Source organism: Cebidichthys violaceus, unplaced genomic scaffold (assembly GCF_023349555.1).
Source record: "Cebidichthys violaceus isolate CVI_PGR_0920_01 unplaced genomic scaffold, fCebVio1.0.p SCAF_24, whole genome shotgun sequence".
Classification (NCBI taxonomy): domain Eukaryota; kingdom Metazoa; phylum Chordata; class Actinopteri; order Perciformes; family Stichaeidae; genus Cebidichthys; species Cebidichthys violaceus.
Window position 1 is genome coordinate 4317198 of NW_027176417.1, and position 13301 is coordinate 4330498.

Consider the following 13301-nt stretch of genomic DNA (forward strand, 5'->3'; position numbering starts at 1 on the left):
CACACACACACACACACACACACACACACACACACACACACACACATATATATATATACACATATATATACACACACACACACACACACACACATATATATATATATACACACATATATATATATATATACACACATATATATATATATATATACACACATATATATATATACACACACACACACACACACACACACACACACACACACACACACACACACACACACATATATATATATATATATATATATATATATATATATATATATATATATATATATATATATATATATATATATATATATATATATATATATATATACACACACACACACACACACACACACACACACACACACACACACACACATATACATACATACATATATATACACACACGCGCGTGCGTGCGTATTGTTTTAGGATCTGTGTGTGGATGTTCACAGCCCCCTTTAAAAACTAAAGTGGTACCTTCTGAGCAGCTCGCGTCCTCTGTCGGGTCCGGGGTGCTGGTGCTGGAGAGCGGCGAGGCCGTGTGCCGCCAAAATGCCATAACACTGTTCTCGGAGAGCATTGTGGTTCGCCGTGTCCCACTGCGGCAGCTCGCTGGTGTAGCGCCACGCCATCAACGTGTGCTCCAACACGACGTCCCACTCTTTGTTCCTCAGGAGAACTTGGCCCCACTCCTGACAGGAAACCTGAGGAGGGATGGGTGGGATAAGGAGGTAACGGTTTAGGTTTACACAATGAAACACCAGAGTGTCATGTATGAAAACCACTGCTACTCACTTTGAACGCCACCAGGTGAGGATATGCTTTTCTGTAGCAGTGAGCGTCCCTGTTGGAGCCGAGCCGCGAGTACGGTATGGAGCGGTAAACGTTGGCTTTCTTTAGTTGCAGGTCGTCCTGGAGATACTTCAGGTCGGACGCCAGGATCCTGGGCTCTTGGCTCTAGGACGCAACGCAACACATGAATACGTCAGATTACACTGTGCGGCGTGAAGGCTTAGAGTTGTCACGCTCATGTGAAAAGGCCAGCGTGGATACCTGCTCAACTAAGATGAGGGATCTGATGAGCTGTACAAGCTGCTGTTTGGAGAGAGGGGTGTGGTGCTCGTCCATCTTCTCACATTGCTCCACTATCCTCCCACTCCAGACCCCACCGATGGACAAGTCCACTGTAAAAACAAAAAAGGTTAATATTAGAACAATGAGACAACAAGGGGATGAGAAACTCAGTAATCAGTCGGTATGTAGTGTCAGCTACTTTCTTTTTCCACGTTGCTTCCTCCACAGTGAGCGTTAGTTGTACTTACGTGAGTTTCCACGCTTTGCGTTAGTAGTTGCGTTTCTTCCTCTTGGGAGTGGAGATGGAGCCAACCGAGCACTCAGAATTTCTAGATAGGACCTCCTCATTCGAGCTGTAAAACACAAACAACTGGGTTACACTGGCTCTGGTTAATATTCCCTACAGTGGTATTTGTAACAAACAACGTTAAACCTACTGGGGGGGGGGGGGGGGGGGGGGGGGGGATTTGTAGAGATTCAAATTGCGTACCATCATCATTTTAGAAAGTTGACGCTGACCGAGTGTTTGTCCCGTGGGCGCGAGCTTGTGATAATATTAGCATAGCAAAGTGGCGCGTCCCGCTCAAAGAACAAAAAGTTACAGCAATTCATGAATTAAATAGCAGTCAGGTTTCAGACTTACCTGCAATTTTGGGCTGTGGAGCAGGTATCTCCACCAAGGCGCGTCGTGGCTGACACACAGCTGCCATTGTGACTGGAGCTAACTACCTGCTAGTAGCCAGTGACGCTGCTGTTAGCTGAACTTTATTAAACCCCACGGGGTGCCCGAGGGTAACGTATCTAACGGTAGTAAAGCTAGTTGGCTTCGGCTCGTGAACTCTGCAGCTTCTTCAGTGCCGTTTCCGAGCTCGCTAACGGCCACCGCAAAGACAAAACGTGCTTGAATTAACTAAGTTAAATATGACAAAAAGAGTCCACAGGGCATGCGGCGGCAAAACGACAGTGGCAACTTGTGTCTGCTCCGCCGCCAGTACAATGCTGATGAAGAGGCGCGCGCGACACGAGTTGCCGCGCAGGCGTGGTTTGCTGCATGTGTCGACCTGATTGGTAAACGTCGCCGCGTGTGGCGCCCAATATGCAAAGGAGGAGACCACTGGTCCTTCCCCACTTCTACTCTGCTGCTTGGGGGGGGGGGGATCACGTGACGCCACAAGCTCGTGCACGCATGGACACAGTTGTACGTGCATGTCCCCACACGCACCATACTTTACAGGGTTCAAAAGTGTATTCAATTGGTTGTCCATTAAATGACATGGATAGATGACTTATTTTCATACAGATGAAGCATGAACTTTATTAGAAGCTTGATGTTGCTAAAATTAAAAAAAACATATATTACTTTCTCTTTCTTTCTCACTTAAAAGCTTTCTCACCAAGCCCAGGTCAAAGTGTATGGGGTTGATCTTCCTTCCTTGTTGATCAGGTGTAGCCATACAGTCTATGGGTTCTGAGTCCACCACTGTATAGACAGGAGATGTACGTAGTTTTATAAACTTAATGGCTGTTGTGCATTTATTCTAAGATGAAATAAAACCGGAGCTTATTGTATATTACAGTGAACCATTCAAACCAAGAGAGACATGGTAGGAGACACAAGCATATCTGTAAAATGTTTTTAATACGTTGGTGGATTATTGAAAAAAAGGAATTGAATTTCTTCTCAAGAGACATGACTGCATCTTGATACATAGTGTGAAATAACGAGTCCTTCAAGCACAGAAATGAGTCCAAAACAGATTATAATAAAACACAAAAGCTTAAAAATGATTCAATATAATTAACACAGTGGTCAATCTGACATATTTCATAACAAAGTGTATTTTTTCTCTAAATGATCAATGTTAACGTGTTATTATAGGTCTAATATATTGACTTTTGGGGAGATAGTTTATTATTGACTGTTTATTACTTTTATCTGAAAACAATCCATATGGTAGATTATGAAGCAGTGATAGTGTCCCTGTATTTTCAACATCTCTAACAAATGTCCCTCTCATCTTGCAAATAATGAAACTGCATTGTAATACAACAGTGTTGAAATCAGTTCATCTTTACACAGTCATTAAGAAATCCAACCTAACCGGTTGAATCATGTGGATAAAATGACAGCAACAGTTTCCTCACCGGACTGACAGTGACACATTTTGAGTCACATCTCGACAGGTAAACTCTAAACATCTGTAGTAAAACTGCACTTAATGAACTGATTGATCTGAATGTGGATTCACTCCAGCTCTGGACGATAATGGAGCAAATTATGCTGAACACTCAATTGCTTCTTGAAACTGCTACGGCAAATAATATATTTATATTGTATTTATGTACATTATATACATTTGTTTTTTTTTAAATAAGTTAGATAATGCACAGGTAAACGGGTATCTATTAGGTACATATCATATTACAAAGGTCTGTGACAGTATGGCTATGTAAATATACATTACAATATTGTCATCAGAAAAAAGCAAGTGCAGTCAGATAGGACTACCTTTCAGCATCGTTCTCATTTCTTTCAGTTCAAGTTTTGGGTAACTCCAATGTTGAGCTGAACTGCAACTAGTCTTACACTATATTGATTTGGATATGAAGACCGTCCAGACCTTATATGAAAAATATACGACTTCTTCAGCAGAACCAAAAATAACAAGATGCTTAAAGACAGACTAATACTGACTGCGTAGGCCACACTATAAAGCATAAAGAGTAGCCTCTACTTGCTAAGCAGCGTTTTAAGGGAGCGGGTGAGTGCGTTAGCAATGGCCGACATGGTACTGGAGTGGCGGACCAGGGCTTTCACGCTGTGCTCCCCTGGTGCTCCCACGGTGGCGGCCTCAGCCGCTTTGAGCAAACAGATGTAGTTCATAACGACCTCGTCCACCTTCGCCACGACCTCTCTCTGTTGGTGCGAGGCCGAGGCTCCGAGCCCCCTCACCAGACACATGCAAGCTTCGCAGAGACAGCAGAGCACCTGGAAGCTACACGTTACGGCTAGCAGCATCTCCTCGGGACTAGTGTGGGCCTGCGCCATCCTCCTGCACGCCCGGCCCAATTCTTTTGACTCAACCGAGAGCAGCTGCTTGAACTGGGATACGTCTTGGAGAGGCATCTGGGCCCCGCGGTCGCAGCGACCAACGCTGGATCTCACCAGGGCAATGAGCTCGCTGGCGTCGCGGCGGACATCAACGAACCCGGAAGGGAAGCAGTACATGCGGTCCTTGAGTGCGTTGATTCGCGCGAGGCGGTCGCTGAAGCTCATGTTGTTGAGCACCTCCCCATACAGCTGCTCCCCAGCTACATCCACCACCGAGCCACAGGGCATTATGGCCGATGCAGCCGCACAGCCGTTATCCATATCGTTCCCACCGCGGCTCCGTCGGGGCCTCTCCCACTCGATGTCATCCTCCTCTCCCTCGCTCTTACGTTTGAAGAAACAGTAGCTAAAAGGCCCATTGCATCTCCAGGGACTGGTGTCCAGTTTTTGAGAGCCCTTCATGTGCTTAGCGTCTTTCTGCAGTGGAAGTGCCACAGACGCCCTCCTGCTGTCTGCCCTACTGCCTGTAGACCAGCATGCGTGGGCAGACACAGAGCCTTGGGAGTAGCTCTTGGAGAGCCGCTTCCTCGTCGGCCTCCGTTGGACTTTGGTCTCACCTTGCAGGGGCACAGATGGTGACAGGGGCTGCTGGCTCCGGCACCGAGTGGGCTTATCAAACAGGACCTCCACGCTCCCGGAACTGGCGGTCACATTGCTGGAGCTGCGTTTGAGCTCCCTGCCCCGTTGCAGGCTATTGCAGAAGGGATCCGCCTGTGTTGGGGTTGGGGTAACAGCCTGAATGTGGTTGTGATTTGGCCGAGACTGGATGCAATGGATGGCCTCCTGTGTGCATCCCGAGTTGCCGGAGCTAGCGTTGGCTTGCGAGGGAAGAGACAAAGGAGGTGGAGGAGGCGGGGGAGGTGGAGGAGGAGGGGGAGATTGCAGGTTGGGAGTGGGAGATGTAATGCAAGCCCTAGTGCCAGCACATGTCTGCCTGACAAAAGCTGAAGGGTGGTCTCCCCTTCCTAGTGAGACGGTGTTGAGGTCAGCCCGTTGACCACTTACACTGGAGGCAGCAGAGAAACAAAGAGAATCATTAGGACGACAATGTGGTGACTGACGAACTGCATGCTTTGCTCTCGGCTCTGATCTGAACCAGTCCTCAGTGCTGCTACTAGGCTGGCTTCTTGACCGAGGCGGGGGGCGGTTAGCGGTACCCCCACCCTCGCGGTTTCCACCTGTAATGAATCCCCCGTCACGACTGATACAGCCCTCTCTCTTATACAGGGACAGGAAGTGCTCTGGGTCCATACCACTCCTCTCTAGTTCGCTTTCCAGGCCAGAAAAGGAGCTTCTCCTCTCGGCAGTAGCGGGCATGAAATCTAGACTGTCATTCGGTTTCTGAGCATGCATGTCAGAACTTCTCTTGAGTTTGGCAGGAAGTGTGGCAGAATGGTATGACTGAGGGTTTCTATTTGCCAGCTGCATGGTGTTCGCGTTTGGGGTTACTAAATTTGGGCTGAGGAATGGGGATGATATGGAGGAAGGCATACATGGGCAGCGAGCAATGGTGTTCCCCCTATTCTTTACCATTTCGACAAGCTGAGGGTTACTCGTGATAAAGCGCCTGGTGTCCTTTTTTACTGCCCCTCCCATGCCTGCACTGTACAGCTTCCCTCCCTGATGCATCTGGCTGACTGTTAGATAGTTAATCAGTTGTCTGTAGGCCTCGCTGCCTTCCTTCTGGTTCAGCCCCTTAAAACAGGCCTGTTGTTTAGCATGCAGATCATTGTGGGGCCTCTTGCTCCCAGTACCTGTTGTCTCTTTATGCTTAGACGGTGTGGCCGACGAGGGACGGCCTGGTTCAGCCCCAGCAGCAGGAGGGTGAATGTTGGGAAGCATTTTCCGAAGGAGGGAAGGGTCTGCATGAGGGTGGAGGTCCTTTCCCTGAGTGCTCTGGCTAGGGGTGCCGCGAGGGATTCCGGGTTTGCTATCCTCATAGTTTAGCACCCTGAGTAATGAGGAGGAGGAACTAGAGAGTGGGTGCCTTTGCAAATGGTGGCGTTTTAATTCAACCGCACCGGGGCCGAGGGGTGAGTCCGTTGGGGTGGCACATGCACTACTGTTCGTGCTGCCGCCAGCGTCCAGCGATGAGCACAGAGAACCCTGTAGTGAACTGTGGGCTTCCCCTTGCAAATTTGAAATCCTCTTGGCGAGGTGGTACTCACACAACCGTGCGACACTCTGCTGTCTAGAAATCGGCTGATGGTCATTTTGTATGTCCGATCCCTGCTCGGACCCCCCTGAACTGGATTTTTTGGCTGGGGACAGCAATGATGCTACAACTAGATGCTCGTCTTGCTCGACAGCAGCAGCTCCATTATCTGCACCGCAGTCCCCCAAGTTAACAACATCTAACAGGCGATCAGAGCTAGTGGACGGAGGGCGGGGAATTCTGTGATGGTTGCGGGGGAGGCTGTTCATTGCAACGCCCTCGGCTGCAGCATTTTCTGCCAGAAAAGAATTCTGTCTCCTTTGACTTTCCCCTCGCTCACAGAAGGAAGTGCGCTGGTCCAATGCAAGATGGCCGCGGCTCCCACTGCCCTCGCCTCGATGCCCTTCCCTTGTGCTGAAGGTGTTGTACTTGCCACCGGAGTCCGCAGACTTTTTGTGATGCTTGCCTCCTGGTGTGGTGGAACTCGGGCGCTGGAGAGTGGACGAGAGCTTTGTCTGGGATCTCACCGCCAAGCTGTCGGGCCCTGATGAAGCGGTGTCCAATAGGGGGCTCCGTCTTGGGGGAACAGCTGGAGGCTGAAGGTGCCGTGTTGGACTACGGGGTTTCTTCTGTATCGTTCCTACCGTGCTGGGCGAGACGGGGAATTCGGTTTTCTCCTCGAGTAAAGGTTGGTACCCTTCCCTTGTGGCCATCAGGAGACGCATGTGGCTCTCATTGAGCCTGTGAGTTGCAGCCAGTTCACAGATTTCCGTCATCTCCGAGGAGTTGGTCTCATTGCCAGAATCTGAGGACGACTCTGGGCTGAAGCCTCGAGACGCGTAAACACCTAGGAGACAAGAGAGACAAAGTTAAATATGGGTCGTTTAGCTAACTAAGCTAGCTGCTGAAGCTGTTACATGGTATGACATATTCCACAGAGATATGTCCATATTTGTAATTGAGAAGGCCTATTATAAAAATAGTTTTTGTTCTAGTGTCATGGATGTGTTCAATCAAAGACATAGATGGTGGTGATCAAACGTTACTGTACTTGCATGAACTGTCAACACACCTGGATTGCTACTGCTGGGTGGTGGCGGCGGAGGCCTCTGTTCAGAGACGGACAGAGCCTCCAGTGCCTGTAGGGTATGCATGACTGCATTCTCCAGCCTTCTCTCCCCTCCCGTGCTCCCTTCCCCGTGCGTTGGAACGGCGTCGATTAACGACACCGGGATATCGTCATTGTCGGGCGTGCTTAGCGGCCTTCCCTCGGGTGCCGCGTCCTCGTCTGAACTGTCCCGAAAGCCCGGTGGAGGAGCCGCGATCGCAAGGTTGAGCGTCTGCAGCAGCGTGTCGTCTTCGTCGTCGTCGACACTGTCGTCTCCCTCGGGAGGGGGCAGCGACGTCAGGTCGATAATGTCGTCGGTGGAACCGGAAAGCACGAGGAAGGAAGCCTTGCCGGCTGCCGTGGCCAACCTTCCTCCTTGGCTGCCACGGTTTTCATCTCCGCCTCCTCCGTCGTCGCCCACTGGTGTCCCCCCGGTGGAGTCTTCTTCGCAGGAAGCATCGTCGTCGTCCTCCGCATCGTCCGTTGTGTCGCGATAAAATAGATCCCTCAGCAGTGGCTCCTCACCACCTTCCTCGGTTATAATGTTACTATAGACGTGCGTCAGACCACCGAACTGAAACGGCACCCTGTCCTGTGGCCGAAAGTCAGTGTTGTTGTGCAAGTAGGGCGGTCTGTGCTCGGGGACCTCGGGGCTCTCCAACAGTCTTTCATAGCCCAAGTTCTTCGGCTTGTTCAAAGGTGGGTCCCCTCCAAAGATGAACGACACTTTGGCGCTCCGAGGAGAGTCTTGAGGTTTGTGTCTGGTAGTGGGGGGAAGAGGAGGGGGCAACGGACTCCTCCGTGTCCCAAGGTCTCTGTCCGGGTTCGGGAGTTCATGGAAGTAAGGAGAGATGCTGTTTTCTTTCTGCCCATTGTTGGGATACTCAGAGTCCCTGTTGTAGACCTCTCCTTGGCTGGGTGACGGCTCCTCGTTGTCCCCCAAAGATGTGCTGTATGGCCATTCCAGGACACGATCCTGACCTGCAGACAGCAGCAATACACCGTCTTATTATTTTATGTGTTTTATATTTTATGTTGATTGAATCTTAAAGTGGCTGCCTGCTCTTCACAAGATGTTTGAGTGCTCCACTTTGAGACTTTTTGGTTTTAATGCTGCACTGTAAATCTTACATTTTTTAAGCTTCGAGCGTTTCTTCTCTACTTGTTTTAATGGTTTCATGTGGAGTGTCCTGCCAGGACAAAGATGTTGCCACATATTTTTACAATGCTCACGAATAAAAATGTGCTGGGAAATGCACATTTTGTCATCCAAATGCACACACAATTTAAATACTGACTGTACAGTTCAACAAATTAAATTATATTAGTAGCAAATCCATACTATTCTGGCCGCACACACATACAACACTGGCTTGGTTAATCATAACTCACCAGTGTCATCCCCTCCAGTGCTATTGGAGTGGGGCATGCTGAAGATAGATCTCCTGGAGTCCACTAGGAGGCGGTAGTAGCCTGCTGTTAGACAGGCCAGGTTCATTGCATCACTGGCTTCCATGATCAGTGTGATGGGCTGTGAAAAAAAAACGGAGGAAAAGAAGGGTGGAAGGAGGGAAGGAAAAAATAAAAGAAGGGATAAACAACAGATAGTATAATTTGTGTGAAATAATGCTCGCTACTGCTTCTGTTTTCGGACAGAACCGCGCTCACCCTGACATCCAGAACATGCAGCTCCAGTCGGACGTTGGTCTCATCCTCCGTGAGGATCTCGATGCGGTTGACGTGGCTGAAGTCGGCCAACAGGGCCACTAGGTTGGTCCGGGTGTTGATGACGTGACTGATGCCGTAACGCGGGCCCACCAGCAGCGTCACCTCGGTCTGTTTCTCCCCTTGCTAAAGACGGTTAAAAGCAAATCATCATGTCAAACTTTCATTTCAAAAGATTTCAAAATTGACAGAAACACAGTTGGAATCCAAACTCAACTTTGTTTTTTTAAACTTGTACAAACCCTTTGCAGAACTAATGTCCTTACCAAAAGTATTGAACTGAACTCCCTCCCTCCATAGAGCCGGAGTTCGCTGAGGTACCTCAGGTAATGCACCTTGGCCTGCAACGCAGTCAGCTGCACAGAGAGAAGGGAAATACATTAGTAAGCATCCGAAAACCAAATCACTTCAACCTGTGCGGACACATTTGTATTATGTCAGGATGTAAAGCACTCTCAAGCCATTTTGATCCAGACCACTGATTTTCCATTACATCCCATCATGTTATTTAAATCTGATCAAAGTCTGAAGCGCTGCTCCGCTGCAGTTCTCGTTGTGGCTTGCTTGTGTGGATGTGTTCCTCTCCAGTCATTTAGGGTCTGTCAGATGTATAACATTCAATCTTAAAAAAGACACAAACTGCATTTTAGCATTAAATATCGCTGCCTACACTGTAACGAGACATATATATATATATATATATATATATATATATATATATATGTTTTATGCATCCATTGTTACTTCTTCACTTCTTTACAGAGCAGATTGTGTTTTTTATTCACCTTTTTTATTATTAATATGCACATGTCCTATATCAAGCTGCCTTCATCACCACTTACAATACTCAGCGTCAGACTTATTTATTTATTGTACATCTATCTGATGTTGCACCTTAAATTAAAATCAGTAGCAAAAGAAACTACAGGCTAATGGGATGTCTGACCTTGACAGACATCTCCATTAAAAAATAATTCTGTTTGGATCAAATCCTCGCTCCGTTTTAACCACCAAACCGAGTGAGCAGCTCCTTTTGGTGAGGGCTGAGGGATAACTTCAAGGCCGTAATAAGAATGCTAATTTGCGGCGTCAGTGTTTTGAACCGCGTGTCAGTTCGTTGGTGTTCCTTGGCCGCATGTCTGCCTAATGAGAAGGTGGATATCAACCGTGAATGCAAATGATCAGCGCATCGCGCTGCTCGAGGCTGGGAGGGAAGAGATCGATGTCCCTCTAGTAAGCCGGGCATTTTATAGACATTATACACACATATATGGAGTTCAGGGGTGTTTAACGTAAACTACGTTCCTTCATCCACTACATGAAGCTGTGTTAGGTAACATTAGGCATAGAGCAATGCTGATTTGTCTGCTGATGAGTAATGTTGCCTTTCAGATTATATACTTCATTTTATTCACTCTTCACCCAATCACAGGAGGAGCCTGGCATCTATAAACATACTCTCATGTGTCCTTAACAGTGGTTCAACATCCAAACATCTGCTGGCGTCGGTTGAAAAGTGGAGCTATTACAAGCGCACGCATCAAAAGAACAAATCTGATTTATCCATGCATGAGAAACTGGCTGTTACACTTTCGTTGTTTTTATGTTTGAAAGATAAGAGATGTAAAACTGAAGGATGATATTATTGAATTTGTAATGTCTGTTAAAGAAACTGTTCAAAATCGTATAAGACAATACAGATACATAGAGAACTCAGAGAATAGACTTGAAATTACCAAATTTAGAGTCGTACCCAAACTGGATTGCCTAAAGATCCGTAAACCTATTGTTCAATATCTTTTTTTTTCTCTCGGTGTAACAAATTAATCCCAAAAAACAGAAATGTGTTTTTGTCTCCTTACTTTCCTGCCTCCCTGCTCTGTCTGCAGCACTCAGCCTCGAGCTCATCCATTACTACTGAAGATGTAAATCTTTCAAAATGGGCCAAAAATATAGAGTCATTTAAAAAGAAAAAAAAAAAAGGCTAAGTAATTTCCAAAAACAGCTGCGCTCTGCAGTTCTTTAAGGAGTCATACAACATTCAGCCAGGATGAATACATATTTGGAGGGAGTATGGCATGTATGGCGGCACGATGGTGTAAGAGGGATCGACTCGAGATGAACTACATGTCACCAAGTGTGCTGTGTCTTTAATCACAGTACAGTTCTTTTACTCATCCACATGCACTCATAGTTCAGTTTGGAAGCGTTTGCGTCTCCTCTGAGATTCCGTGTCAAAGTAAATGTGGGTGTTACAGTATGAGCGCCTGTATCATTGAAACAGTTTCACAAAGAGCTAGAAAGTTGAGCTGAAGTTGGATCAGCGGCCCCTGGCCGGTGGAACATGTGTGCGTGAATATGAATATCGTATTATGCACCAAGTTTGACGAAGCGTTTTGCTCGTTTTTCACATTAGCATGCGCGGTCTGGCTCGACTGAGGGTCTTATGTTGACAAGGGTGAGAACCTTTACAAGGTCGAGCATGGCAGCGATGCTATTTAAGGATATTGCGTCAGGAAAACAGACTGCGCTCGTGCACATTCGTGTGTGTGTCAGAAGTTTGATAACAAGGGCAAAGAAAGACAAAGGGGGCTGCTTACTTTTTTCCCTGGAGGCACGAGGTTCTGGTTGGTTTTTAGGATGTGCGTCAGAGCCTTCTTGATGTTTTTCTCCTTCATGCTGGACAGCACGACGGGAGGCAGGAACAGCGGCAGACCCCACTCCTTTCTGTTGAGAGCAGATGGATTGCCAGTTAGAAAGAGGTGGGGAGCTTTCACCAGGCTTCCTCAATAACTTTACCATACGTGAGAGAATAATCCTAACAACTGCCGGACTGTATAAGTTGTGGTGCTGAAACGTGTCCATGACTCGTACGAGAGTTCTGGACCACATATGGATTTTGTTGCCGAATGCCATGCATTGTCCTGAATCACTTGTTTGTGCAACTTAAGAACAAATCTGTTTCATTTGAAAAAAGTGTTTTTTACACAAGGCCTAATGTTTGGATGCCATTTCTTAAGATGATGCAATTTGATTGTTTAGCCAACCAGAAGACTGAATCCCTGAGAAACTTCTGTAAAAGCATCAAAAAATAACTTTCAGAGGAAACCAAACAGTCTCAGTCAGTCTACTATGTATTATTGATGGAGCAGCTCCAGGCTGTACAACAGTTTAACATTACGGACCATGTTGGTAGTGTCAAAAACACACCCGCAACGTCCTTTACACGCAAACTTACTGGATGTATTTCAGGGACACCTTCTGGGTCTGCCTGGTCGTCATGGTGAGGATGTACATCTGCAGAGCAGCCAGTCGCAGCGCGGCGTCGTACTTCAGCTCCGTGCCGAAGCGCTCCAACACCACGTCGTTGCAACTCTACGGCAAAGCAGGAAGCAGTGTTACATAAGAATCCCAAAGTCAAGCTGCTGGGGCTCGTGAAGTGCGGTTTGTGTCTCCATCGAGCGGTTCGAGCGGCAGCAGCGTCCCTGCAGAGCTGAAATAAGTCGTTCCCAACCTTCGTGACTTGAGCTTCCTTCAAAGGGAAACCGTTTCCAGTCCCTGGTGAAGGACTCGGAAGTACAAAATGTCGAACTGAAGATTAGCTTTCCTTCTCTCAGGCTATTTCACTTGACTAATTATCAAAGGAATCCTATGGGGAGGCAATTTGTTATTTTAGAGAGTAGTTAAGACAAGAGTGTTTTTTTTTTTACTTGAGGACTTTATTTGCAAATGAAGATTTTGTCTTGACAGGATCCATTCTGTAGCTTTGTTGTTGACCATTAATCACTTCCAAATTACCATATGCTCCATCCTTATCCCGCTCCAATGTTTCACAGAGTCAGTTTCAGGACTTTGCTCACCTGCACATAGAGGTATTCAAACGCCACAGCGTCTCTCCGGAGCAGCTCAACAGGGTCCCTGGGCACGAAGCTGAGCCTAAAGAAACACTTCATCTTGTCACAGCCGGGCCTCTGGGTCACCTGGGGTCACAGACAGGAGGGAGACATGAAGGGAGAGAGAGAGAGAGAGAGAGAGAGAGAGAGAGAGAGAGAGAGAGAGAGGAGAGAGAGAGAGGAGGGGAAGAGAAAGATGGAGGGTCAGAGGTGAACAGAAGCATCAGAACATGCACCGAT

At 47.4% G+C, this 13301-nt stretch overlaps 2 protein-coding genes across 5 annotated transcripts in view; both read right to left on the reverse strand.

Moving 5' to 3' along the window:
- Window positions 1-2048, reverse strand: part of LOC137879025 (uncharacterized) — a 5025-nt gene extending 2977 nt beyond the window's left edge. For both annotated transcript variants that reach the window (XR_011103689.1, XM_068719592.1), the window contains exons 1-5: window positions 1712-2048; window positions 1317-1421; window positions 1048-1178; window positions 790-951; window positions 472-698 (exon numbers count right to left, since the gene is read on the reverse strand). Coding sequence is in view for 1 of the 2 variants with exons in the window: in XM_068719592.1 (XP_068575693.1) it covers window positions 472-698; window positions 790-951; window positions 1048-1178; window positions 1317-1421; window positions 1712-1778 (692 nt within the window). In the remaining variant the exon portion in view is untranslated. The remainder of the gene's footprint in view (window positions 1-471; window positions 699-789; window positions 952-1047; window positions 1179-1316; window positions 1422-1711) is intronic.
- Window positions 2049-2688: 640 nt separating this feature from the next.
- Window positions 2689-13301, reverse strand: part of LOC137878982 (FERM and PDZ domain-containing protein 4-like) — a 36950-nt gene continuing 26337 nt past the window's right edge. For 2 of the 3 annotated variants that reach the window (XM_068719529.1, XM_068719528.1), the window contains exons 9-16: window positions 13029-13148; window positions 12407-12543; window positions 11769-11895; window positions 9435-9524; window positions 9112-9294; window positions 8836-8974; window positions 7408-8424; window positions 2689-7182 (exon numbers count right to left, since the gene is read on the reverse strand). In XM_068719529.1, coding sequence (XP_068575630.1) covers window positions 3800-7182; window positions 7408-8424; window positions 8836-8974; window positions 9112-9294; window positions 9435-9524; window positions 11769-11895; window positions 12407-12543; window positions 13029-13148 — 5196 coding nt within the window. In that variant the 3' untranslated portion in view covers window positions 2689-3799. The remainder of the gene's footprint in view (window positions 7183-7407; window positions 8425-8835; window positions 8975-9111; window positions 9295-9434; window positions 9525-11768; window positions 11896-12406; window positions 12544-13028; window positions 13149-13301) is intronic. The other variant, XM_068719530.1, reaches the window with a different exon arrangement.